At 44.3% G+C, this 27,194-nt stretch overlaps 2 protein-coding genes across 5 annotated transcripts in view; one reads left to right on the top strand and one right to left on the bottom strand.

The window, feature by feature from the left end:
- Window positions 1-6,516, bottom strand: part of ANGPT2 (angiopoietin 2) — a 53,494-nt gene extending 46,978 nt beyond the window's left edge. The window contains exon 1 of one of the 2 annotated variants that reach the window (XM_032328837.1): window positions 5,616-6,516. In XM_032328837.1, the coding sequence (XP_032184728.1) occupies window positions 5,616-5,900 (285 nt within the window). In that variant the 5' untranslated portion in view covers window positions 5,901-6,516. The remainder of the gene's footprint in view (window positions 1-5,615) is intronic. The other variant, XM_032328835.1, reaches the window with a different exon arrangement.
- MCPH1 (microcephalin 1) overlaps window positions 1-27,194 on the top strand; it is a 240,832-nt gene that overhangs the window by 159,974 nt on the left and 53,664 nt on the right. Inside the window, exon 13 of one of the 3 annotated variants that reach the window (XM_032328833.1) lies at window positions 5,447-5,648. The exons of the other annotated variants lie outside the window; for them this stretch is intronic. Coding sequence (XP_032184724.1) covers window positions 5,447-5,560 — 114 coding nt within the window. The 3' untranslated portion in view covers window positions 5,561-5,648. Of the gene's footprint in view, window positions 1-5,446; window positions 5,649-27,194 lie in introns of those variants that run through there. 3 annotated transcript variants of the gene reach the window in all.

Below are 27,194 nucleotides of genomic sequence, written 5' to 3'. Positions count from 1 at the left end.
TATGAAATAGCACCAGGTCCGTATCCATTCACATTTGTCCTGACAGTTTGCTGTAGTTTTTCCAGCTCCATGGAAATTTCTGTTTTTTGTCAAAGGGGGGGATGTACGTGCCTTTCCGTGTTTGTTTTCCTCTCTAGGTAATCCATACAAGACTTCCAAACTGCAAAGCACATTGATATTATCTTGACCCATGTTTATAAGTGATTAAAAATAGATAGGATTATATCTCCCATGCCTGTGTTCTAGAGATGGTCTTGGGACAAAATGGGCTAAAGTGTGGAAAGTGCTTTAAAGTGATTCAGTGCTACCTGCTAGCAGCCCCCAAGAACTGTGTTACTAATACTACTTCCGTGAGAAAAGTGTGACTGGGAAATTGAGAAGCTCTCTTTTTATCAGAAAAATTCTAGAATAATTTAGGAGAAAAATCTTATTGTCAGGTTGTTCAAGTCAAAGAAGGATATAGTGAAAAGACTATACACACACACACACACACACATATATATATAAAACTTCTGAATTTATGTTTAATAAAAAATAAATTATATTTTATAGGTATAGCTGTATGTAAAAGCATGTCTATATATAAGAGAGATAGTAGTTTGCACAGTTATCATTATCATTAAGTAATACAGATATTCTACAATTTATGAGCACCTGCTTGGAAAATCTGTATCTGTCCATGGTTCATCGCATATAGCCTCTAGGTCTCAGTTTGGGAAATCCACAGAGCTGTGCAGGCCGTGCTGTCATTTGATGGCCAGAATGTGTGGCAATATTAACTACCTTTCTTCTGTCACAACAGCCGTGCAATAACACAGCCCCTTTTCCTCACCTTGATTGAGCCCTCATGGGTAGTGTCTCCCCACCTTGCCTCTGTCTTTCCCTCTCTGTCTCTGGCTCTCTCATGCACACGTGCACACACACACCCTTTTACTTCATGTTCTCCTTTAACTCACTCTTCCAAATTTTGCTTTTTCCCTAAATAAAATCTCTTTCTTTTAACCTCTTTCCATGTCATTCGTGATCCAAATAAAGGTTCTGATCATATCACAGTGGTATAATACCACACACATATTTTAAGAAGGAAATCCATGCATTTTCATATTAAATTTTTACAGTAAAGGGCTCATAGGAATCTCTTAAGTGCTTGTCTGGAAGCTGAAGATTAGGGAAAGGGAGAATTTACTTCCTCCTTTCTACTGTTTTAATGGTTTGATTTGCTTATTTTACATTGCCTGCATATGACTTTCGTAACATGTGTGCTTTATTTTTTCAAGTTATCCATATGGTGGTAGGGTTGATTTAAACTGTTGTTTTTCAATTATAAATGCACGAGATTTCAGTTAGAATTAAAATCAGCACTCTGGGCCAGCCTGCCAGAGGGTCACCCTTTGTAAGGTCATTATCCCTTTCATGTTCCTGTATAGTCACTGGATCACAACCTGTTTGTAAACTGTAAAGAACCACATTGGTGAAAATAAACCAATTTTCAAATTTTAGTATGGAGACTCTACAGATTACCTAGTGTCTAAACAGGAAGTACGATATTATGGAAGTTGTGTCCAGCTCCATTTCCTAGTTCTAGACTCCACAGGCGATAGTCGTCTCCACACAGTGCAGTGCCTCCGCGGTTCAGTGTGCCAGAAGCCCCGGTTATCAAGCAGAGACTACTTGACCGTGGAAAGCGAATATTATATAAACAGCATATACTATGTGTACTAAATATTCAGTATGTTTTATACAATATACATAGTAAGCACACATTGCACTATGTATATCTTACATGATACACAGTAAACATTATACCTGCATTTTCCAAACTTAAATATGTTGTGCTTCCTCTCCCATCGTGACATTGTAATCATCTCCTCATTCCTTGCTATAGTGACATGAGTATATAATTAAATAACAGTAGTAATCATTTCCCTGCCATCTGAAATACAGGCTTTATTCCACTTGTCTGAATGCATGAAATTTACAGCTACTACTGAACACAGTCATAGTTCATGATTCCAGACACAGCGGATACAGCACAGGAGCCGTGGTTCTTCTCCAGTCGCGAAGTGGGCTGTTGGCTATGGCTATAGTAGGATTTTTTTTTTTTTCTTTCCTTTAATGAACCAAGCTCTGGTTTATTTGTTTGTTTGAATATACAGCTAAGGAATATTTTGCAACCACATACGATAAAATACACACATACTCCCTCTCCACCTCCCCCCCCGCCCACTGCTACAGGGATGGGGAAGGGCTGGTGGTCTCAGTGCCCCTGAGCCTCTCACCATCCGTTTTTCCCATTGATGGCAATTTTGTTTTTAGCAGCAAAAGTGCATTGTCCCCTCTACATCCACTGGAGAATAGTAGTTCCTCCCACCTTATTAAAAGAATATATTATTATTAGTTTTAGAGGAAGAAAAGAATCTAGATTCAGGTTTATAGTGCCTACCCTGTACTTCTTTCACTACAAAAAAAAAAAAAAAAAAAGGAAATGTTTACATCAATTTAATAGGCATTAGCTTTATTTTTCAAAACATTCTGTTTTAAAGCACAATGGGCTTTGCAGTTGTTTATAAATTTGAGGTATTCATCAGTGTGAAATAATTGTTTATTTCCTTTCCCTATTTCCTCTTATCGGAAAAAAAAATACATTTGGTCTCCATGCAAGATAAAATCCACTTCGCTAAGTTATTTGTCAGTTTTTAGAAAGTGAGTTTAGTATCACTGGGGCAGAGGTTTAGCATAGCTGCAGGGTTAGCAGGGGATTGTGACATACAATTTTTTTTAGGTCATTGTGTTGTATTTGGTAAACTGTCATGCATTTATCTTATCCTTGTTTAACCACTGAGCAGAAAGTGAGCCCTCCCTGCATTGTTCATTCATATTACTCTGCACTCATTCAGAAGCCTGACACTTCCTTTGCCTGGCGGATTAAAGGGGCAGTGTGGCATCTTTTGATGATTGCAAAACGGCTTTCTTAGTCCAAGCTCCGTAGGCAGTGCTTGCCGCTCAGGAGATGAACTGCTAGTCATCTGCCCTGAAATCAACAGAAACTTGATCTTGTTTTCCCTCTTAACAACTTTTCTTAAAATCTTAAAGGTTTCCCACCCTGCCACCCCCCCCAGACCCCTCTAATTTTTAGTATTGATCAGGAAGAGAGAGGAAATATGAAAACATTAAAAAAAAAAAAAAACCTACAACCCTAAAGAAAAGGAAATATGAGAAACAATGAAAAACACAGAATTGTGCCTTTTCTCTCGGGGATAGTCTAGCCATCTAGTTAGATTGTGATGTTGAACCTTTAAACCTGTGGCTTATCTATCATCCCATTATATATTATTTTGTCCCTTATGAGAAAAGCAGTGTTTATTGTCACAGGTGACAAAACACAGCAATAAAAAACAAGCAAAGAGGTTACATTTAACCTCTTTAAACAGGATTCATATTTGCTTTTTTTTTTTTTTTTTTTTTTTGCTTTATTCCAAACGAGAAGCCTGTGATCAGAGTGAACACAGACTCTCAGGTGCGCATCACCCGGATAGGCCAGGTGAACAGGTGCTGAGCTGAGGCAAAGATAAACATGACGTCATTCTCTGTGACAATTTAGCTAGATAGCTGAAGAAGGAGTCTGGAAATGCCATTGTGCCACTGTTCAAATATTTACTAATTGAACCAGGAAAGGAAAAAATGTTGGTCTCTTCATGTAGAATTTCTTGCTCCTTTCCTTCTTTAAACTGTGTCACAAAGATCCAAGAAAAGGGGGTTGTTTATCTAAGAAATATGAGCCTTGCTCACTCATGGAGTTTTTCAGGTGTGCTTACTGTGGGCTTTATTAAGCAAATGCAATTTAAGCAGTCTTGCATTTGGCAAAACATTCTTTCAGGTTTCTTGACTGTTTATTTTAAGAGATGATTTACCAGTCGGGCGATCAGGGTGTTTACTATGTATGATGTATCTTTCACCTCTCACCACGGCTGTTAGCCCTGGCGTAACCACAATGCACGGAGAGAGGGGGTTCAGCGTGAACATGACAATGTAAAAAGAAATGGGACGTCAGAGTGAGGACACCTTTAGGATGCAGTTTGTCTGTGTGGCTGTGTATTTTTTGTTTTAAAGTACATCTGTGAATGAACAGCTTCTTTTTTATGCATGTGCATGAAGATTTTAAAAGTGCACACCACAGGGACCTTCTTAGGAAAAGAGGAAAACCTGGGGGGAGAATTTGCCCAGAAGGGCCAGTGCCTTCAAAGATGATTAGGAACGAGTTGTGTATCACAGCAGGCCTTTGTTGTTTTCTGTGTCTGCACCGAAGCGGCTGCGTGGTTGCAGGGAACTGCAGCGCTGAGGGCACTCATTCATTCCGGCTTAGACTCAAGTAATAACGTGGTCATTTCCTCTCTGAAGGTAGGACAGCTAATGAGAAACACAGATTTGGAGCCAAGATCTATTCTAAGATTAAGATAAAATATTCTAACAGAGAGTTTATGGGGAAATGAAAGGCTGAGAACTCCTTCTGGGGCAAGGTCTTGCATGAAGTGAAGTAGCTCGCGAAGTAGTACCTTCTCTACCCTGTAAGCACCGTGAGGTACTGTCAGTAGAACATTTAATGATTAATGTATTTATGCAATTTGTTTAAGCCTCCTTTAGAATATATATATACACATGTATATATATATATATATTCCATATCAAGAAAAATTTCAGGGAGACTTTGGGTTTTGTAGAATACCTACCCCCCACGTGTACATGAGGAAAATCCTCACTGGTAAAAGAAAAACTGAGCTTTCCATATCCTGTTTGGGTCAAACTCTCTTTCACCAAACAATCCTGTTTGGTGAAACATCTGTGACACTGTGTATCATCGTGGCCCTGCGAACACGACCATCTTGTCATGGCAGAGCTGTGGCAGAATGCCCTGTATGCCCATCCCCGTGGGACGACACCCCCAGCCCACTGCTGCAGCCCAGGGGCTGGGGGCCGGACTTACCCCAGGATGCATGTGAAAAGTACCCTATTTACAAACCGACAAACCCTTCAGGGTAAAGCCCACAGGTTCTGAGAAACATAAAGTCTGCTTTATTAAATTTCCTCTCATTTACCAAGAGTCACAATCTATTTTAGTAAATAAATTCAGGAAATTGGTAAAGCACTTTACTCCATCCGTTATGTCAGTAATTAGCATGATTGTCACGTTTTTCCTGGCTCTGGCTCTGGCTCTGGCACCGCTGTTGCTTACAGCTTCCCTCCCCCGCACCCCCACGCCTGAAACCAGTTTATAACATCCCTGGCAATGGGTGTTGCTGAGTTTAAACCACTTACACAAACAACACAGCCTACACGTTTTGCAGAGAAGTGTACTTTCTCTACTTTATTAAATAACGATTCTGAACTTGGAGATCTCTTTATGGATTCTGGCATTTTTCTGAAATAATCCTTTTCACTTCCCACCCAGGACTACTTTACACCCTGGGATGGAGTCACAGAAAGAATCATTCATTCGAGGGTGTTAGCCACCGTCTCTCTCTCTCCTGTGCCCTGTGCCTCCCCCTCCTTTTTTTTAAACTGAGCGGATCTTAACAGCTTCATGAAGTTCACCAAGGAAAAATGATTTTTTTTCCTACCTTCATCAGCCACTGAGTATTGTTTTCCATGATGTTCTCCAGCACTTGCAGCCTCTGTACCGAGTCATCGTAATCGAGCGGCGCGTCCCTCTGCACAGCGTTGGGCACGTAGGAGCTGGAAGAGCGACAGCTGTCTGTCTCCGGCAGGAGGAAGGTGTAGCTGCAGGCTCCGTGCTGAACCTGATACTGCCTCCTCCCGATGCCGTCCATGCTTCTCCGAAAGTTGTTATAGGCTGCGGCTAGGACAAGATCACAGCCCAAAGTAAAGAAAACAATCTGCCACATTCTTCCTTTCTTTTGGTAATAAACCAGCAGCTTAGCAAACTCGAAGGCACATGGGAATCCCGGTCCTAAGCTGCCCTCTCAGATGCGGGGCTCTGCGGCCACGGTTTCAGGACCATCTGTGGGAGCCTCTTCCCTCCTTTTCCAGCAGGAACTTGATCGTGAGTGCTGTCTTCCCTCTGGTGGGTCCGTGCTGCAGGGAACTGTCAGATGGCAGCCGCACGAATAACCCTGCTCACTCCTGAGGGCTGTAGTCACTCTACAGATCAGCCTTCATGCTGCTTTGTTTCTCTTCCCCCAGATTCTGCGGTGTCAGGATCCGAATCAATCACTTTCCTTTCCTTCTATGATAAGTTGATAAGAGCAGCCAGACCTGTGTAGCAAGCTGCTCCGCCCTCCCGGCGTGTCTGTTATCTTCCTGTAGGGGGTCACTAACCAGGCAACAGGAAAAATCCGAGCATGATGTGTGCTGTTCAGCCAGGGCTATATGCTGCCGAAACCCTCTGGGAAAACCGCTCAGTGACAGGACCCCCGAGTGTTTCAGAGGCACCACCCTAATGGGGCATTTCCTAGAGAGAGCAGCGGGTCTCTCTGAGGCTGGCCTCACAGTGCTTAGCTGGTAACATATCGGGGGTAATAACTTTAAAGTACAATGAAGGTTCCTGTTTTTTCCTTTAGGAATAAAAATACTACAAATATGTCAGGACTTTGGTTTATTTTTGTTATTACAAGCAAAGAGGAAGAAGTCTTGCTCTTGTAAAGCCTCTGCCTTTTCACAGGGAAAAATAGTTTCTGTTGGTATTTCTTGATTTTTGAACTATTAGCTACATACACAAAATTTCCCTTTAAAAGTGTCAGATAGGAAGATTGCAGTTTATTAAATCATGCTGGGAAAACCAGTTTCTGAGCCCTGACACTTCATCTTTTAAACAAAATATCCACTTCAGTATTCGAAGTAAAATACAGTGGACAGATTAATGGTCCATCAAATTACAATACACAGAGAAATCAGAATTTAAATAAGAGGATGGTGACAGAGGAACACAGACTTTTTCTGTTTTAGATCAGGATTTGCTCAGATCTCATCATTCTGTAATGCTGTAATTTTTTTTTTTTCCCAGGATCAGTTAAATCAGCCCCACTCTGTGTTAGACTCGGGCACATCACCTCTCTTTTTTCATTGAACTCTACTGTTCTTATCTGTAAAATTCCAGTGTTGCATTAACTCCCAAGATTTTTCTGTTTGAATTCTGTGACTCTGTCAGTCCCCTGGGTGACTTCCTTTATTAACTAAAACTTAATACTTTCGGGATTAACAGTATGCTAACCAGCCAGAGTGTGCTTGGGGAAAGGCTCAGAGTCTTCGCCGCAGTCTGTTTGTATCTCAGTGCACGGGCTCTGTTCTTCCCGGTCTGTGGAAGCCTATCTTGCCCTGACCGGACAGACTGGACTGCCCATGGAAGTCAGAGTCTGTCGAAATCATGCACCAGCAGCTTGCAGAGCATTCCAGACCTACAATTTTAATTCTTGGGTGCTCCTGGAATTTGTGTTGTGAATTCTGTTTTCCTGGAACATGTGTTTTGCAGAGACCTCATTAGACCTTTAAGAGCATCCCTCCTCTGCATGGGCCGGCTCCCAGGTTACTTCTACAGCCAGGGTTCTTAACCTGAGCTCCACAGAATTCAAGGGGTTCATGAACCTTGATGGCAGAAATACATGTCTTCATTTTTTTACCAAACTATAACTGAGATATAGCCTCTCCTTTAACGATGGAGTCTCCTTGTCATCAGACTCACCCCCAGATCTTGTTCCTTAATGTCCGAATAAAGTAGCACGTGTCATTTTCTGAGAAAGGGTTCAGAGACTTGGCCAGACTTCCAGAGGGCTCTGTCACTTGGGAAAGCTAGAACTTGTGCTCGGGGAGGGTCTTAGAGCAGAAGAGGTTGGTAATCATTCCAGCGTGATGCTGGTACATGGTTTCCACTGAAGGAGAAATTAAAGAAAATGCACCCATTCCCACTACTGACTGTAGGGGGAGGCATGTAGGCTCTGAAGACAAGCCCGGAGACCTGAGGCAAATGCTAACTTCTCTAAGCCTCAGCTCACTTGAAAAACGAAACGATTCTTCCTCTGTAATGCCTTGCAGGATTGAGATGACACAGACTGGGATCATTCGGTCAGTCCTCTCTGCGCGGTGGCAAGCTCTTCTTCCACCGCCAGGTCTTGGAACTGTGTTATGCTCTGAACGTGACGCAGAAACATCGCGTACACCTGGTTTGTTCTACGGGTATAAAAATGGCTCGTCTGCCTTCCAGGCTAGTGAGGTGGTTTTAGAAAGTAGCTGCAGGAGGAGGTTGTATGGCAAGAACTTCCAGTCCAGTGGTTTGTATCAGACCCTCTGCTGGGTGCTGGGGATGGGTAATAACGCGCTGGTGCTTCCGACAAGAATGAGGGAGAGAGACCTGTCAGCTAAGAGGGCGTGGGGAGAGGAGGGATTGGGGGAGCATCCAGAACGGAGACGCCGCGGCTGGGGCACCGACCACGCAGGCGGGGGTGTGGATGCTGCCTTATCGGTCCCTTCCAGGCCCTCGTAGGTTCCGAAATGGGAATTATTAATTATTAGAGAGCTGTGGGGAGGTTCTGCTTAGACCAGGGGATGGCGAACTGTTTCTGTAAAGGGTCAGATAGATGGATGGCCTGATATTGTAGGCTCTGCGGGTCACCCCATCTCTCGTAGCTACTCACCTCTGCCGTCGTAGCATAACCGTGGCCATGGACAATCCGTGGATGGGGGAGGGTGACTATGTTCCAGCCAAGCTTTATTTGTGGACCCCAGAGATGGACCCCAGTTGAAATGTGAATTTCAACCATTTAAAGACATTGAACTCTGTCTTAGCTCCCTGGTTGTTTCAGCCAGACCACGGGCTGCTGTTTGCTGGCCCCTGAGTTAGAACCTAGCGGAGTCTGCTGGGGTGGGGATGTGGCATGGGGAGTGAGGCCATTCTAAATGCACAGCAACTGTCCCATGCCTCGCGGCATGGCTTCTGGAAGAACTGAGAACCACGGGACCAGCTGGGAGAAGGGACTTGCGAAAGGGGCAGGGAACTTTGACCGAAAAGAAAGCTGCGCTTTGAAGCTCGATCTAAATGCAAGACCAGGAAGGTGTGCTTGGAAACGGGGCTCTGGTACAGATGTCACGCTTGTGCCCAGCCCGCCGTGGGCAACACACAAGAACCGGGGGGATGTTCTTGGCGTCAGCACCGCCCACAGAACTGTAAGAGTCAGTCACGGAGCAGGGGAGAGGATCTGCCAGGCCCGGGCCGCCGGCAGTAACTTAGGGGAGCCAGTAGGAGGCCCTAGAAGGAAGTGGCAGACCTGGGTGGGGAGCCTCATGGAGGAGCCCGAGCAACAGCCAAGCCTCCAGCTCTGGGCCACAGACAGGCCCACCTGGTGGTTCTCTGGTAGCTGTGTGACCGCTCCTGCCCCAGCCCCGAGCCAGGGCGGGGGTGGGAGGCAGTGTAACAGGCTGAGCCCAGCCCAGATCTCCCTCCACACTGAAGGGAGACTTGACTGCACTGCTCAGAGCTGTTGTTAACTGTTCATTTTCAAAGAGAATCCTGAGTTTTCCTCAGTACCCTGCCAGTGGGATAACAAAGGCAGACGGAGCTATGAAATGAGAAATATTATTCTAGCCGTCCCCAAAGTGGCCTGCCTGCCCAACCGCTTTGTTCCCAAACAGTTCTGCCAGACAGCTGTGCGTGGTGTTATTTATTTTCTTAATAATGTTTGTTTTCTCCCCCATACTGAATGTCATCTGCTGAAATTTGGGAAGCTCCGCTTTATTTTCTATAGGGCAATCTCAAGTTCTCCTTGCATTTTGCTAAAACAAGGTAAATCATGTTGGATGTACCAAAAAGATCATGTTTAACTATTGCTGAAAAAAAAAAGTCGTCATGACAAAGAACTCTGAGCTCCCTTCAGTTTGGCCTGTGGAACAAAAGCTCTAATGTGTGGGAAGTGCCAGAGGTTCTCGCATTGTTTGTGACCTCCCTGCCCCCTCCTGATGGAGGTCCATGTAGATGGAGATCCACTTCTGTCTGGATCATGGAGTCTGACCTACCACAACCTTCCAGAGGCCCCAGGTCACCCAGAGCCATGTCAGAAGCTCCCAGACACTGGGCTGTGTTGGAATGGTGTCTCAGGGACCCCAAAACCGAAAAAGGATCCCAGCTTTGGAACGGTGCAAAGTAAGGCAGTCCCCAAGCCATGGACTGCCAAACAGCGTTTTCGAGTTGGCCCATGTGCTCCTTGCTGTTGTAAAGTGAGCCGGTTATCACTCAGGATTCAACTGGTGGTTACATTGTTAAATCAAGGGATGGAAATTGGACTGACCAGTCCAGGGAGAGGGGGAGTAGAGCTTTCTGAACTGTTAAAAGTCCCAGTAGGTGTAGCTGGCAGATGTCTGCTCTGAGAAGCCCCTCCCTGATTGGAAAACACAGGGAGAGTACTCGGGCGCTAAGAGGCACATGCATCTCCCTCATCTACAGAACCTTTGAGCCCAAGGCTTCTGCCGTCCTGTCTGCCCAGACCCTTCAGAGCCTTCTCCTGCCTGCTCTGCTCACTGCCACCCAGAGCAGAACACTGCCATCCCAGCACTGCCTCCATGCCTCAGGCACAGAGACTGGGGCAGGCTCACTTGGCCCGCGTGGGCTTAATTTTTGGAAAGTGCTATGTTGCTACAGGAGGGACTCACAGAACTGAAATACCCTAATAAATGAAGCTGGGGACGCTCTGTTTCGATTTTTGGCCATTTGTGGGGAGACAGGCACACTCAAGACACTCAGGCGCCTGCCTGGCATGCCGGAGCCAGAAGGGGCTTCGGGGACATTGGCCCGTTTCCTCCCCTCTCCCAGGCTTTTTAGAAACCGGCTAAATGAAATCAGTCAACATGTTTACGTACAATTTAACGTTCAGTGCACAGGGAAAACCATTAGAAAGTTCAGTGGACATAAAATTGTTGTTAGGGAAAGTTATTTTTACTACTTTTATTTCCAAATTGTATATAGTAATGAATGAGAGCTTAAAAAAGAAGCTGTGGCTGGAAGGGAGGGAAGGAAGAAAGGATGGAAAGAAGGACGGACTGACGGACGGACGTCAGTATTTCAGCTTTCGAAAAGCAGGCTTCCTCTATAATGATTTCTTTATCGCGGAAAATGTTTATTTCTACTTGATTTCAATATATGTTGAATTGGACCTTATCTACAAATGGAATCTAGAGCCATTTGCAAAAACTTTGGTTATGCCTCTCTATTGAGTTGCTAATCATGTTGATCGACCATTAAATCTTGAACCTGACAGTTGAAAGATAATTCCCTGCCATGAGATTTGGGGGGAGAAAATGCCCTTCAAGTTACCATAAAGACAGAAAGAAAAGAAAAACAAGTGTAACTATGAACACACACACACACACACACTCACTCACTCCCTGGGAAGGTAAGTCTTGCTGCCATGATAGATATGGAAATCAAGGCTCAGTGAAGGGAGGTGATAAGCATCCCACAGCCCAGTGTGTCTCCGTTAATGGTGATAAATTTAAGAATTTAAAGCAATAATTTTTTACCCTGATTTTAGCATGACAAAGCTGTAGTGTCCTCAGAGGGCATTTCATCCTGGCGGTCACCCCTGTGCAGGCAGATGCATGTCCCCAGTGACGACTCCATTTCACCGCCAGAGAGTTCTTGTCGCCTTTGGTCTTCTTGAGCTAGAACTCCTGTCATGTGTGGAGCCCACAGGGTGCCCGCTTCAGTCTCCTGGACTTCTGGTGTCTGTGAGCAGAAGTCCTCTCAGAAGTGCACACATCAGTGCAGACTTAAAATCAAATTGTGTGAATTAGCTTAGGACGGAATCTCTGGAAATTCCACCAATTCTCTGTGTCAGTTAAGCTTTTCTGTACATTCTAGCTACATTCTCAATTTTTTAGCTTTACCGGCTGGTTTTCTTCTTTCTTTGCCTCTTTAGTTTCATCGGATGTAGATAGCTAGCAGAGGATGAGTTACCTTGTAGAATACACACGGTTCTGAAATGAGGTATGATGCTTAGTTTAGCACAATTTCCTGTCCAATTAAATGTAGGTAGCATGGGACATAAAATAACTGGCCCATTTATTTAGAGAACGAATTAAATGCCTCCCGCTTAGAATGGGGGCACTGGCTGCGTAGAATTCCCCTTTGTAGAAGGTGAGCAAATGTATATTTTGTTAAAATAAGGATCTGCCTGCGGGAGGAGGAGAAAAAGCCCTTTGCCAGATGTATTTTCAGGCAATTTCCTTTCCTGGGAAACAGCCACTTCCCCTGTATTACCAGACCTGTTTTCATTCGCAGAGCAGACAAAGTGAGTGCTGGGACCAAAGGGCAGAGGCCCAGATAGCATCAGCCTTATCTGTGACAATTATCTGTCTTCTTGCAGCTGCCTCGCTTCTGTTTGACGGAGGGCCACAGAGGTTCTTGGGGAGAGGGTTATACCGATGGAAAAATCAGATTTAATCATAGCAGAAAAATCCCTTGCACGTGACTTCTTGGGTGGCTGTCATTCTTACTCAGCTTAGCTCAATTAAAAAGGTACCAAATACTCATTCCTTCTAGCTTATCAGAGTATTTGCTATGAAATGCCATCTGAAAGACATTGACAGAGGACAGATCGTTTTTTAAGGAAACTTCAAGATTCTGAATCTTTTATAGTCTGCATGGCCGTGAACCAGCATAGCCTTTGCTAACGAATGCTTCATTTCTTAAAGGCCATGTTGTCCATTATAGGTAGCTTTAAAGATTGAAGAGAAAAAGTTTTTTTGTTTGTTAGAAGCCTGGGAGATATCCAAGTAACTATTTTTTTAAAGATTTCATCATAAATTCCCTAAATTTTTAGGAATATTTTAGTTTATGTAATTCTCCTGTTACATAAACTTATCTCAAATGCTGTTTGATTTTAAAATATTTTCATTCTCTAATATTTTTATGGAGTATTTTATCTTCTCATCAAAAAAAAAAAAATACCCAAAAGGTCAAGATACAAGTCAAAACTTTAAAAAGTCAGTGGATGAAATTCTAAAACCGTAGATGAGTGCATTAGCTTGATATATTTTTGCCAGTAATTCTGAGTTCTGTTTTCTCCCCATAGGAAAAAAAAAAAATGCTGAACATTTTCTTTCAGTTGATTGGTATCAGTGATTACTGTTATACCCATGACCAATATAAAGTCAATAGGCTCTTTCCTTTGACTAACACAATGGTTCATGAGAGATTTTGAGGTAGGCTTATAATTTTTATATTAAATGCTCCTAAACTCATTTAAGTGAGGTTTTAGAGAATTCAAATTCTTTGCTCGTGGGAAATGTGCACGGTCTCTTTGTCATAACCATTCTACTAAAGGACTATATGAATTTCTCTCAGAATAAATTTTCTTTTGAAAGTGGCTTACTGCCATCTTGATTAATCTTTGTTTAATCTAAATTTATAAAATTTTTATCTTAATTATGAGAAACCTTTTAAAATAAGAGATAAAAATGTCATATGTGCTATTTACATGAAGATATATTATCTCTCTTGGTTATAGGTTAACATAAATAAATTTGCTTATGTCAAAGGAGTAAAAAAATAAAAGCACATGACTCGCTTTTGGTATTCCTGCCTGCCTGACTGACTTGATATAAAAAAATCTTCCTGTGGGAAATTAGGCTTGATTATGGAGTTATAAGTATAAAAACTCATTTTTGAAGAATTATATATAGTTTCTGAAGAATTACATTAGAAATACAACAAATAGTTATGCATAAAAGGAAGTGATGTTTGCATTCAAGTGTATAAAAATAACTCCATGCAATTCTTGTTCCTTGGTCAACTTAAGTATGGCTGTCAACTGATGATTTAAGTCTCTCCTAATAATATATGTATGTGCTCCACTTTTTGTCTGAAACACTACCTCAATTTCTTTGGTGCTCTGTTAGTATTAAACTTTACTTCCCAGAATGTTTTATTTCAAAGAAAGAGTCTAACTTCAAAGAAATACTGATACAAAAGAAAAAAAAAGAAAGGAAGCAAATAATACAGAGCCTATAAAGAGGCGTTTATAGTGGCATTAAGATACCTCGTTCCTGGCATCTGTTTCCCTCAAGAAAAAAAAAAAAATATATATATATATATATAAAATATATATATTTTATATATATATATAATATATATTTTATATATGTATAAAATATCTATCTATCTATCATCTATCTCTCTATTTACAGATAGATGTAAATATCTTTCTTCCTCTTTCTGTCTCTCATCAGTGGTTTGTGAAAGTCCTAACACACTTCTCGTAGAATATTTGCAGAAGAAGAAATACTGCTCACTTTACCCCAGAATCTGGATGTATATTTCAGTGATCTTTTTAAATTTATAGGTCAAAAAGTCTTGCTTGACTACAATAAAAATTTAAATGGAAATTTAAATTTAAATTTAAATGGAAACCTGCTAGAAAGGGTACCTACATGGGGATACAAAGATCACATCCACGGGTAGTACTCACCTGCTCCCTCTGCTGGCCTTATATCAGATAACAGGCAAGACCATCCACGTTTTCTTACAGTCCCTAATAGAAATGACATGCATTTTAGGGCATAAATCAATAGCAGTTAATGTGCAACCTGGGATGCCTTCATTATAGCTTGAATGCAAGAGAACGCCACACCATACGCAGAAGTTAAATACCTACTTACACGTGTATGTGTGCACACAGACGGTGAAAAATATTTTTCAGCCTTTGTTTCTCACACAGAGTCAGAAGCTGTTTTAGTATCCTCTGGTGATCAGGTTACTGCCCAAGTGAGTCAGCTTATGCAGTAGCAACAGTCAAAAAACTAGAGATTTTCATGCTGTTCCTTGTCTCTGTCAGGGCTGAGTGCAGAGACCTGATCCCGCAGCAGTTTTTCTAAAGTCTGCTGAGGCAGATCCCCATTCGGACACGTGGGGACAGTGCAGTGACACCCGCCGTGGTGGCTCTGGGTGGTTTCAAGCAGGAGCACCCCATGGGAAGTCTCCTGAATGGAGATGTGGTCCGAGTCAACAGCCAAGAACACTTTCAATGATTGTCTGGATCCAAATGTTTCATTTAGTTAAAAAAGAATCTTGTGGGGCGTGTGGGTGGCTCAGTCAGTTAAGCGTCTGCCTTTAGCTCAGGTCATGATCTTGGGGTCCTGGGATCGAGTTCTGGTCAGGCTCCTGGCTCAGGAGGGAGCCTGTTTCTTCCTCTGCCTCTCCTGCCACTCCCCCGACTTGTGCTCTCACTCTGTGTCACATAAATAAGTAAAACCTTGGGGAAGGGGGATGGAATCTCATCCCTCCTCCAGAACAGAGACCCAAAGTGCAGGGAATGGCACTACAAGCTGAGAACGTGTAGTAAGTACAAGACCACGAACTGAAGAGGGGTTATGTGGCTCAGCAGAGTGCAGGGAGGCTGTGAACTTGAAGGTCCCACCCAAACCAGCTCCTGAGGAGTCAGCTCAGGCGTTCAGACTTTGGTGGAACCTGGAGCCAAGGGCATGTTTTGCAGAGGGCGTAGACTGTCCTGATTTTGAAAGGGCCCTGCAGTGCCATGTGGAGGAGAGGCTGGAAGAGAGGGAGATGAGAAGCGCCAAGCAGCTTAGATGTTACAGTCTCATCACCACGGAGCTCGAGAAGTCTTGAGAGGGACAGTCAGCAGGACTTGTAGATTGATGGGCCGTGGGGATTCCGGCCTTGGCACTGGTCTGCTCTTGGTGTTGACCCTTCCACTTAAAACAACTGAAGATGCTGGGTACAATAATCTAAAGACCATTTAAAAGGCATCGGTGAAATGACAAGATAAAAAAATCAGGCCCAAATTTAAGTGGAGCCACAGATGAAGGGAATCTAGGGGAATATTCAGCAGATTTCCCCTCAAAGCGTTTGGCAAATGGCAAACCTGAGCCTCCCTTTTCAGGGCCCAGGAGAGTGGGACGAGGGGACAAAGGCCCCACCAGTGGAGAGTTTGAGAGGGACCCCGCCATGAGGGTGGGGCTCCAGAGGACTTTGCTGGCAGTGCCTGGAGCAGAAGGAAACCTGTCCGTGCTGTGTGACATTAAACAGAAAGGGGGAGCCCATCCCTGAGGATCATAACCGCAGGAGCTCGCTTTTTAGTTTTACAGAGAAAATTAGGTGGTTGGAAAAAAACTTAAGCCCTGCTGAATTTTTCTAAAGCGGTCCCAGGCTAGTGCTAGCAACCCCTCCCTGCCACCACCCCACGCCTCCAGTTTTGCAGCAGAAGTGAATCCTTCAGTTGGTTAAGTGTCTGTCTTTCGCTCAGGTCATGATCCCAGGGTCCTGGAATCGAGGCCTGCATCAGGCTCCCTGCTCAGCGGGATATCTGTTTCTCCCTCCACTTGTGCTCTCTGTCTCTGTCTCAGTCTCTGTCTCTCTCTCTCTCTGTCTCAAATAAATAAAATAAAATAAAAAATACACCTTCATCAAGTCCCAAAGAATTCTTACAGATAATTTCCCAAAGAAAATGCATAACTCACAAGAATAAATGAACATGTAAGCAAAACATAATCTCATTAGCAGAAGTTGCAGAAAGAAGGAATGGCCAAAGCCGACTGGCAAAGAACTTTACCAATGGAACCTGTCAGCCACACTTTATGAAATAACCATCTGTACTGGATTAGTTTCTTCAGACTGCCGTACGTAACAACATGCCTCAAACAGGGGAGCCCAAAACAGCAGAAAGGCATTGTCTCACAGTCCTGGAAGCTAGAAGTGTGGAAAGCAGGTGTTGGCACACTCCCTCTGAAGCCTCTGTGGGAACCTTCCTTGCCTCTGTGTACTCCTGGTGATTTGCTGATGACCCCTGGCATTCCTTAGGTTACAACCATATAGCCCTATTGTCAGCCTTGGTCATCACATGTCACTCTCCTGTGTGTGTCCCTGTATCTCTACGTGCCTCTGTTCCTGTGATGCTCCCAGTCCTACTGGATTAGGGACCCACCCTACTCCATCATGACAGCTTAATAGTTCCATCTGCTACAATCCTGTTTCCAAAGAAGGCCACATCTGGAAATTAAGATTTACATCTTTGGGGGGCGGCACCGTTCAACCCATAACACTTACTGTGCTTAAAGGTATAAAATTTTGAAAACGCCTTAAAGGGTCATAACATTAAAGAAGAAAAAATCTGGTAGACCTAAAAAGAGAACCTAGTGAAATAAGAAAAACAATACAGTAGCTGAACTTCATAGTTGAAAGATCAAAAAGATTAGATGCATCTGATGATCTGAAGAGAGACTCACTGAGTTGACAGATAAGTCAGGGGAATTCGTGTGAGAGGACAGCACAGACAGGCGGCAGCCCTTGGAACGAAGGTGAGGGGCCTGAAAGTGGAATTTCAGGAGTGGAGAATAGAGAGAGAACAGGGCAGATGGTTTTGCAGATTTTCCCCAATAATGAAGGACATTGAGCTACAGATTCAAAAAACCGGTGAATGACCAACATGATAATAACAATGATATAAAGGAATGAGGGGGAAGAGTCAGGAATAATGGCAGCTGGCTGGTTGGTGACACACCGGAGCCCCGGAGAGAGGAAGGCAGGGGAGGAGATGAATGCACCTGCGTGCACGTTCAGTTGTAATTTTCGTGATCAATATCAGGGCCAGTTTTCTTAAGTAACTGAGTATTAAATAGCACAGGAAAATAATGAAAAACAACAGCTACATAAATTGCATAAATCTTAACAATCTAGGTTTTTCCAGATAAAGTGAAATAGCGGGATGTTGTCATCAGCCTTGACCCCTGACCACAGTTCCACTGATGCAAGTTCTGTGGATTCCGGCCTAGTGTCCTGTTCTCTAGATCTCTGCTCTAGAGCACAGAGAGAGGAAATAAAGAAGACCCAGACTGGTCTGTAAAAAGTGACTTCGTAGTGTCTTGAGATGCTGCAAGTGATTGAAAAGAAAATCTTCAAGATATAATTAGGAGCAAGGTAACTTTTCTTTTTCTTTTTCTTTTCTTTCTTTTTTTTTTTTTTTGTATAAATTTCATTTCTCTGAGGGCCATTGCTATAGTTGAATTAGGTCCCCTAAAAATTCGTATACCGAAGTCCTAACCCCAGGACCTCAGAATTAAGCCTTCCTTGGAAGTAGGATCTGTGGTTGGAAATAGAATTAGTTACACTTCACATTAGTTAAATTACGTTGGTGACTCCACACTGTAGAAGGATGGGACCTAATCTAATATGACCAGTGTCCTTACAAAAAGGGGAGATTGGGACACAGACACACACACGCAGGGAGGACGCCATGTGACAGTGAAGGCTGAGGGCAAGCTGATGCTTCTGCAAGCCAGCTACCACCACAGAGCACCAGAAACCGCCAGAAGCTGGGAGAAACCTGGAACACATTCTCCCTCACGCCCTTGGAAGGAACCAGCCGGGGGACACTCTCATCTTAGACCTCCAGCCTCCCAAGCTGTGACAGAAGACGTTTTGGCTGTCAGAGCTACTCAGCATGTGGTACTTGGGTAGGGCTGTGCCAGCAAACAATACAGCTTCCCCCAAAACTAGCATTAGCAAGGGTGTTAAAATGCAGGGCTGCCTTGCAGCCTTCCCCAAACACTGGAACTGTTTAGTTGTGCGCTAGCTGGCAACACTTACCTGTCCTTCCCGCTCAAAACATGTTTAGGCCTTCTTTTGGATCAGTGTTCTAAGCCAAAGGGCTTGCATTTGGTTATCTCCCATGATAATATGTTTCCCTTCTTTAAGGACAGAGTGATGTTCCGTACGCCCCGAGCTGCAATGCTGGGTTAGGGTTAGTGAGTGACGGAACACAGTACTCCAATATTATAACCCTTTCGGTTTTCAGTCGTTTCCTCTTACTCAGTTCAACAAATGAAAGACATTGTAGTAGATGTAGAAGAAACTCAAATTAAGGAATTGTCAGTTATCCTACAGTCTGGAAGGAGCCCGTGAGAATTCTCATTAATCTCCTGCATGGAACCTAAGTGATCCAGAGCCTAATTAATCTGGTATCTTCCCCCCTCTCCAAAATAGCTCCAAGAAAACTCAGACCAGTCCGCGATTGGTGTCATAGAGAACAAATTCTCCTTTGCTTCCATGTCTTCCCATGAGACGGCAGAATAGCTCCTCTATTTCTGAATTGGAAATGGGGGCTTTTCCTGCCTCACTCACCCACTGGGTAGATCAGAAGTGGTCTCTCCTTTGACCAGCAGCTAAAAATACCACCCTGGCATTGTTTCCCAGACGCTCGACAGCCCTGGTAAACATTTGGACCGTGATCTCTGAGAAGAATAAGTTTGATCCTCTGCGAAGGCTCATGGGAGAGGGAAACGGGTGGAAATTCTTTCTGGAACTGGTATTTCTAGGAAAACACTCAGCCAGAACTTGCAGCTGTTCACTATCCAATATCAATTCTAAACAACATTTTAGTTGGCAAAAGAAAAGTGAGAAAACAATAAGGCTTGAAGCCTAAAAGTTTGGGAAACCCCTTTCCATAATGTGCTTATTTAGGGCTCGAAAATATGCCTGTTTTCTGAACACAAGAGCTAATATCCAACTTCTCTAAGCCTTGCCTTCCTCTCTTTCTTTCTTTCTTAGGGGTGTATTTAGAATGTTTTAATAATTAAAAGAGAAAAATACTTGACCATTTTTTCCAAACATAATCTAAACCTCACTATGCAATTAGCTTTTTTCTCCTTTTCCAGAATAGACTATTCCATTACTACCAAAATGCCAGTAGATTAGAGAATCGCATAGAATCAAATGTAAGTTGGTCAGCAATAAAAAATTCTGTAGCAAGATGTGTATTTGGACAGATGTAACCCAGGGACAGTGTCTGATCATTTCAGAAATGCTGTCATCCACACGGGAGAGTTTTGGGTAGGCCGACACATCAGAAAGCTGCTCGGAGAGAAAGGGGCTCATTCAGGGCCCAAGCAGATGCTTTGCTTCTCAAAAGAAGCCAGGCAGAGCAGCACAAAAGACGAGTGATGCCTTGTATGATTCAGACTTGGATGCTGGTCCCTGCACTGCTCGCTTTAGCTCCTAACCGTTGGGAATACAGTTTGACTTCTCAGCCCATAGACTGGATTATTCCTGGAGCTACTTCACAGGCCAGAGTGCCTGGGTTGTATGCAGAGATGGTGCAAAGATCCTAGCAGTGGGCCAGCTCTCCAAAAGCAAACCTAGGGCCTGGGTTATCAGGTCTGGATATTTCCAGTATTGGTGGAATTCCAAGAAGGAATTCGAAGGCTCTGCTTGGCCTGCGGTGTTTCAGAACACTGGGAACTGCCCCACACAGGGTAAGAGAGCCGCTTCCATTTCCTTCAGACTCACCTGGCATCTGCCTCGTCCTTACCAGCCTTAACTACTTGCAGCCTCTGCTCCCTCCGTTGAGTTGAGAACAGCTGTGACAGGGTTATCTGGAGAATTCGGTGACATTGGCAAAGTATCAGGCACAGAATCTGGTGCATAGTTTACTTCCCGTCCTCCATGTGATTATTGATCAAAGAAAGATTGCTTCATTGAATGGGGTTTCATTTATTTATCTATTTATTCACTGAATGAGGTTTTAGACCCATCTTCTGGAGAAGTAACTGATAGCACCATCCCCCACTGGATCTAACTGCCGATGTCCTCTCAGTGTCCCCTCTGATTAAGCCCTGTCTGTCAGTAAGTAAAACGTTCTCCTGGGGCTTCCTTATGGAAAGTGCTATGCATATGATTAACAGGTAGAGTTTGGGGCATTTTTGTTCATAAGTTTGTTGTCACTGCAGGCTTGAAATTGACCCTGTGCTCCAAGGCTTGATTGTATGTGCCAGGCGGTTTGCAGATTATCCGGAGGAAGTAAGATAATGAGATGGCTTTAGAAAAATCAGACAAATAAACAAGGGGCATCCAGCAACTCTTTATGTCCCCAAAGCAGGTGTCACCAGCAGTCATAGCCAGGGTCCTTCTTTATCTAAGTGAGGGAAATTGATGCTTTCTGATTTATATGGAATTGATTGTGTAGCTCTGAAAAATGACAATAATAATGATGCAGCCTAGCCAAAGCCACATTCATAATTCCAGCACAGATCTGACCTGGTGAGGTGTTACTTCCCCCAACCCCAAACCAGCAGGAGCCAGATTTGCAGCTAGCACCACCAAACTTGGCCAGCCCTGCCAAAGAGCACTGTCCCATTCTGGCTTCTTTCAGTCAGGTTTAACAGTCAGATTGTAGCCCCCAGTTACCTGTGCCCTTGCAGCCAAGTGAGCTAGGAGAGTGACCATCTGGCATTTTCAGACCCCATGGTGGGAAAGTGGCTCTGCATCCCACCCGGAACCCATAAGGTGGGGACTGTTTCAACAAACCATTGGCGCTCAGATGCCAGCCAGCCACAGACAAAGGTCCTCCTGAAATCACGTGACATTCACCAATACTTCTCTTCGTAAACTGACTGTAACTTAAACATCAGCAGCTGTCAAGTCCAGTGTTAGCACTTTCTTGATCCAGCCTGTGGCCCTTTATCACATTAAACTAGAAGGACCTCAGAGTTGGAGAGAGACTCAGAACGAGCGTTCATTCACAGACGAGGAAGCAAGGTTGTGAGGTGGCCAGGTGACTTCCCTGGGGCCTCCGCGCTCCTTACCATGTTGTGTAAATACATCTTCTGGTTCGTATTCCTACAGATGTATGCTGTACACCTGTAATACTTCTGTACGTTGAGTGTTGGTGACCCAGAACCATTAGGTACAATTGGCTTTTGTACAATAGTTTGAACTCTGCAGGTCCACTTATACGTGGATCTTTTTTTTCGACAAGTACTGTCCTATAAATGTGTTTTCTCTTCCTTATGAGATTCTTAATAACATTTTACTTCCTCTAGCTTACTGTACTGTGAGAACACAGTATATAATACCCATGACATACAGCATATATGTTAATCACCTGTTTATGTTATCAGCAAGGCTTCTAGTCAACAATAGGCTAGTAATTAAGTTTTTGGAGAATCAAAAGTTACGGGTGGATTTTTGAATGTGCGGGGGTTTGTGCTCCTAATGTTCTCATTGTTCAAGATTCAGCCAAATATGTCTTTTTTTAATGGGGGGACCCACTGGGTTTGCTTCAGATTTCTACTCATTATTCTGAAATCTGTCGCCCCTGTACTGTTTGTAACTGTGGCACCAAGAAAAGCAATGGAACTTGACATGTGACCATCACCAAGGAGAGCAGAAGTTGGGGATAAAAGCAGTCACTCCCTGTCCTTCCTTTGGTATTCTTTTTGATCATTAGCATGTGACTTAAACATCCAGATCTCATGTGAAAACGGAACGGTGTCTTCTGATTGTTCTTACTAGACATTCTTACAAGAAAGTTGGTTATGAGAAGAAAAAAGAACATCCCAAGTTATGTGTGGTTCAGTGTTTACTATATGATTTTCGATAGTTTGGGATAAATTTTGAATTATTTTGGAACTTTTCTAAACTGGTCAGCCTAGGCTGTGGTGGGATTCCTACGCTGGGTAACCTCCAGCCCTGGGCTCAGTGAGTGGTGGGGTGGGGGCAGGTGTGGTGTAACTGGCGGCCGAGCGGGAGCTGGGAGGCGCGGGTCAGACGCCCCCACCTTCCCTTCTGAGGGCAGCATGGCGGCCGGACGTTACTGTGTGCGGGAAGCGCTTGAACTAATGCTTTGCATGTCTTTTTTTTTTTTTTTTAAGATTTTATTTATTTATTTGACAGACAGAGGTCACAAGTAGGCAGAGAGGCAGGCAGAGAGAGAGGAAGAAGCAGGCTTCCCACTGAGTAGAGAGCCTGATGCGGGGCTCGATCCCAGGACTTGATCCAGTGAGGTGAACTGACCTCGCAGAGCGGGAATCCAAACCCCAGCCTGACTCCAAAGCAAATGAGCGTCCGTCTGCGTAGTTACTTCTGTAACCTCAGATGCGCACAATTGGGTACTCACAGTCCTTGATTCAGGACATGCCCTCTTCAGGGCTCCACGCGTGACCTTCCTTTATCATTGGATTGTTTCTGTCTGTTTGTCTTTTAATAGTAAAGTTTATTTAATGAATACTTTGGACTTACCACTCAACACAGGGACTAGAGCGCTGATACCTGGCCTCTGTCCCCGTGTCCCGCGCCACTCACAGCCCGCCATCTCCCGCCCGAGGACACCTTTGTCCTCAGTCCTCGTCAATGGGGCCCTCCCACAGGGTGGCGCTCTCCAGCCCTTTACCTCTCTGCTTTGTCCCTGTCACAAACCCTGTGTTTCCCAGACAGTGTGGCGTTTCCCGTCTCTGCGGCATCTGCTCCTCCCGGCCCATGTGAGGCTCTCTGTTCCCAAAGCCTCCCCATCCCTTAAAGTTCTACTTTTTTCCATCAAATGTTTTTCCATGAAGTTTTCTCTGAGGGCCATGATCCTTGAGGAGAAGTCTCTTTCTGCTCTGAAGGTCTGTACTCTACTCTCCAGGCATTTGGGTGTCCATCCGATGGGAACTAAGCCATGGACCCATGACCGTTGTGTTGTGTTCTACAGTAAACGAAAACCCCTTCAGTGAAATGTCTCTTATTATCCTGCCTAGCCTGGTGCCTTGCTAACTGTTAGGTGCCCAGCAGTTTTTGTAAGCATGATACAACGAGAAAGAGCCAAGACCAGGAACTGACTGCATGTCCTGTAAAGAGTCCTTGGACGTCATGAATATACATGAACACACGTGAATATTGGTAAACACGTTCCGTGCATCTGCAGGGCACTGCCTGGCCCTGTAGCAGTGAGTAAGATGTGTACAACCCCTACCGTCATGAGACATGCGTATCGTATTAATGGAGGGGATAGACACACACACTTTCTATATATGAATTTAATAAATAACAAATAAATTTAAATATGTAGGTAAATATGAATTTTACATATTGTCAAGAACGAGAAGTCTTTACAAAATGAAGCCAGCTAAAGGAGTAAAAAATTTTGCAAGTAGGAGCTGACCTATGTGGTAGCCGGGAATGAGCAAGAAGTCAAGCTTTTGGGAGGCAATGACCATTTTGGCATTTTAGAAATAGCCCTAGAGTTATCTTAGGTGGGTTGTTCTGTACAAAAGGCCTCTGGGCTAACCTGACCCCAAGAGGTGGTCGCACGCAAACATTGTCTTGGAAGCCATTTTTCTAGGCTGTTACTAGGGTTGGTTGGTTGATTTTTAGCATCATCATCTTTGGCGCTTCGTGTGCACCTTCTGTGGTCCTAAATTTTGAGTTTTTACTGCCTCCAGGTGGACTTGGTTTTGGCTTGCTCTCTCTCAAGGTTTCTTGTATAAACTTGATTAGACCTTGAAATTCCCACCAGTCTGATGGACACATCGGTCCCTTGGCAAGACCAGCACTGGGTCTGATCCCCTTGAATCCTTCCGACATTCCTGCCACGGTCGCTTCTCAGACCTCTGGCCAATTCCCAGGTTTGTCTGTAATTGAAGCCTTCATATTTGTACATCGAGTTGGTAATAAAAAATTGCAAATTGAATTGAGAATTAGTACACACTTTAAAGCTAATACTACAGAATTGAAATGTCGGGGAGGGAGGACCTTTCAAGTTCACCTGAGATGTGAATCTTTCCTCTTCCTACTGTTTGTATTCCTACCACAATCTAGGGTTAGTAAACCGTAAAACATGAGAGGTTAGTGCAAACAGAATCACCCACAAAAATATTTCGACAGATTTACAAGGAAACATAGCAGATGGAGATTATTGTTAAAAGTCTTACCAGACTAATCCTTTTTTATTATAATCTCTCTCTGTCCCTGTCCTTTTGCATACACGTCCTGACACATTCCCCATGTACAATGACTTACCACCAGAACACAGCCCATCCCAGGCCACGCTCTTTTGGACCATTGTAACCCGGAGGTGTCTTACAAAACATCTCTCTGTGTTGGCCACAGCGTCACTTAATCTTTTCTAAAATTTGATAATACACAAAGTAGTTTGTAGTGACTTTTTAAAGTGACTAAAGTGAAGTTTTCCTGTCCTGCTGGCATTCCCCAAACACAGTGAAACCCCGACATGATACAGCCATTTTGGGGAGCCCTTTTTGTAGACATAGTTCTGCTGAACAGGTTGTTTCAGTGTGTTCCCCAGTTACAGTTACCCCACATTTGATGAACAGATAGCAAAATGGAGACAATTTCAGAAATTCCCAAGACTCTAAAAGTCCAAAGAAACAAAGAAAATAGAAGGAATTTTTGTATCTAACTAGGAAATGTGATTCATGGGGCCATAGGAATCGATAGATAAAACCCTTCCTCCATCCCACTGCCCCCTCATGGCCAGCATTCTTGGAAGCACAGAGCAGCAGTGGTTCTTGAATATAAACTGTCCTCCAGCAGGTCAGTTTCAAGTACTGGAGGTGAAACTCGATTTCTCCAGTATTTTCAGAAGCGTAAACCCTCTCTCGGGGCTCTGAATTTTTCTATGGCAAATAAATGTCTTATCAGTAAGACAAAGAAAGCTCTTGTGTCTCACCGGGACTCCACAGGGAAAGGCGGTGGGGGTCTCAGGAGCACAGACCCCGGGTAAGCTGCCGTGGGGAGTGACATGTGAGGCAGGGGCTGTGTCCACCGACAGCAGCGTGTCCTGCAATTGTCCCGCGAGTTTCCTGTTTAAACGCGACAGTTGGGGGAATGCTACCGGGAAGTTGAATCTGACTGTGGTCACCACAGCTGGAGGTGTGACCCGGCACAGCCACAGCTGTCCCCGAGCCTCTCCCCTGGATGCTGGCTCACCCTCACGCCACAGCCTCCGACCACCCCTGCCTGCCATCTCCGTTGTCCACGTGAGTAAGTCACATGAATAGGACGCGCTGGAAGCATTTCTTGCCCCCGCCCCCAGGTCTGCCTTTCGGAATGTCACAAAATCAGAGAATGAGGTAATTTTTTTTCTCCTTTATTGAAATTTATTCATGACAGCGGGCATCACTTCCACCTCATGCCTCTGGGTTCCCGTGCACACTCACGTGTCCCCCCTTCTGTACTGCCCACAGAAGGAGAGCGAGATTACATGTAACTGCTGTTTTCTCCTCTTTTATAAAATAAAGCCCAATAGCCCAATACTGTGGTCTGTAGTTTATTCTTTATGACCAGTTATGCCATGGGACTGCAGAGCAGATTTTTGGAAAACAATACAAAAAAAAACAAAAACCAGTACCTTCAGTTTCTATTACCTGAAAGCTGGCCAACCGTGTGGTCACGGCATGGGGTTTCCGTTGCACATCTTTACGTTAACGCAAGGTCCCTGGGAGCATTAACTCCAGAAGTCTTCCTCAGAACGATGGCTGTGTACTCAAGCTGGGACTGACTAGATTCCTCAAGTGTCTCTGAGAGAGTGTATCTAGCCCCGTCTGCTCCCCGCTATCTGCTTGCTCTAAAGCTGGGGTCCTAGGGCTGTCGCTGTCCACGGGGGGTTCCTTGCTGGAACCCTGGCAGCCTGCGTGTTCTTTGTTGTAAATGATGTCTGTGTGCAGAGACCCACAGGATTCAGTCCTCGGGCATCATGCATCTCAGGCAGAACCAGCCCACCACTCATTCAGCAGCCGCCGAGCCTCTGATGATAGGCCAGTCACCGGCATCAGAAATACACCTACTGGGGATTTCTGGCCAAGGGAACAAAATAAAGGCCAACAAGAAAAGTCCAGGGTGGTATAGGAAACCATGTGCACTCTGTTATGGATCAGAGGACGGGGATCCATCCGGCAAAGGAAGATGGGATACTCAGCCCCAGAGCTGTCCGTGGCTGGGAGCAACAGGGCTATCACAGACCACTGTACAGGTTTCAGTGAGAGGAGTCTGGCAGGTCTGTTCAGAATGGGTGGAAGGGACAAGAGATTTGGAAACATGCCTTCTGGATGTCACAAGTGGCTTTAGCCAAAGTAGCACACCTTGCTCACACAAACCTCCTGTATCAGAAGCGTCCTGACTTGAAGTCCCTTGTGATGACTCCTGCCTCACAGAAATATTCCCATTGACAACGGGAGGGCCAGGGAGCAGCCTTTCTTGGTGGAGAGGCCGATTTTCCTTTCTTGGACACCAGCACTTTTCATTCTGGGCTGGGGACATCTGTGTCAGTTCCTCCGTGTTGGCAATGGCCACTGGTTTTTGTTGTCCGTGATGTGAATTGATCTGGTTTTGGTAGGAGCAGGATTGCCCATCTCTGGTGGTGGTCTGAAGGATATAGACCAGGCGTCTCTACAATGCCTCTTTCTTTTAT

Source organism: Mustela erminea, chromosome 21 (assembly GCF_009829155.1).
Source record: "Mustela erminea isolate mMusErm1 chromosome 21, mMusErm1.Pri, whole genome shotgun sequence".
Lineage (NCBI taxonomy): Eukaryota > Metazoa > Chordata > Mammalia > Carnivora > Mustelidae > Mustela > Mustela erminea.
This window is presented reverse-complemented; position numbering and strand designations above follow the sequence as displayed.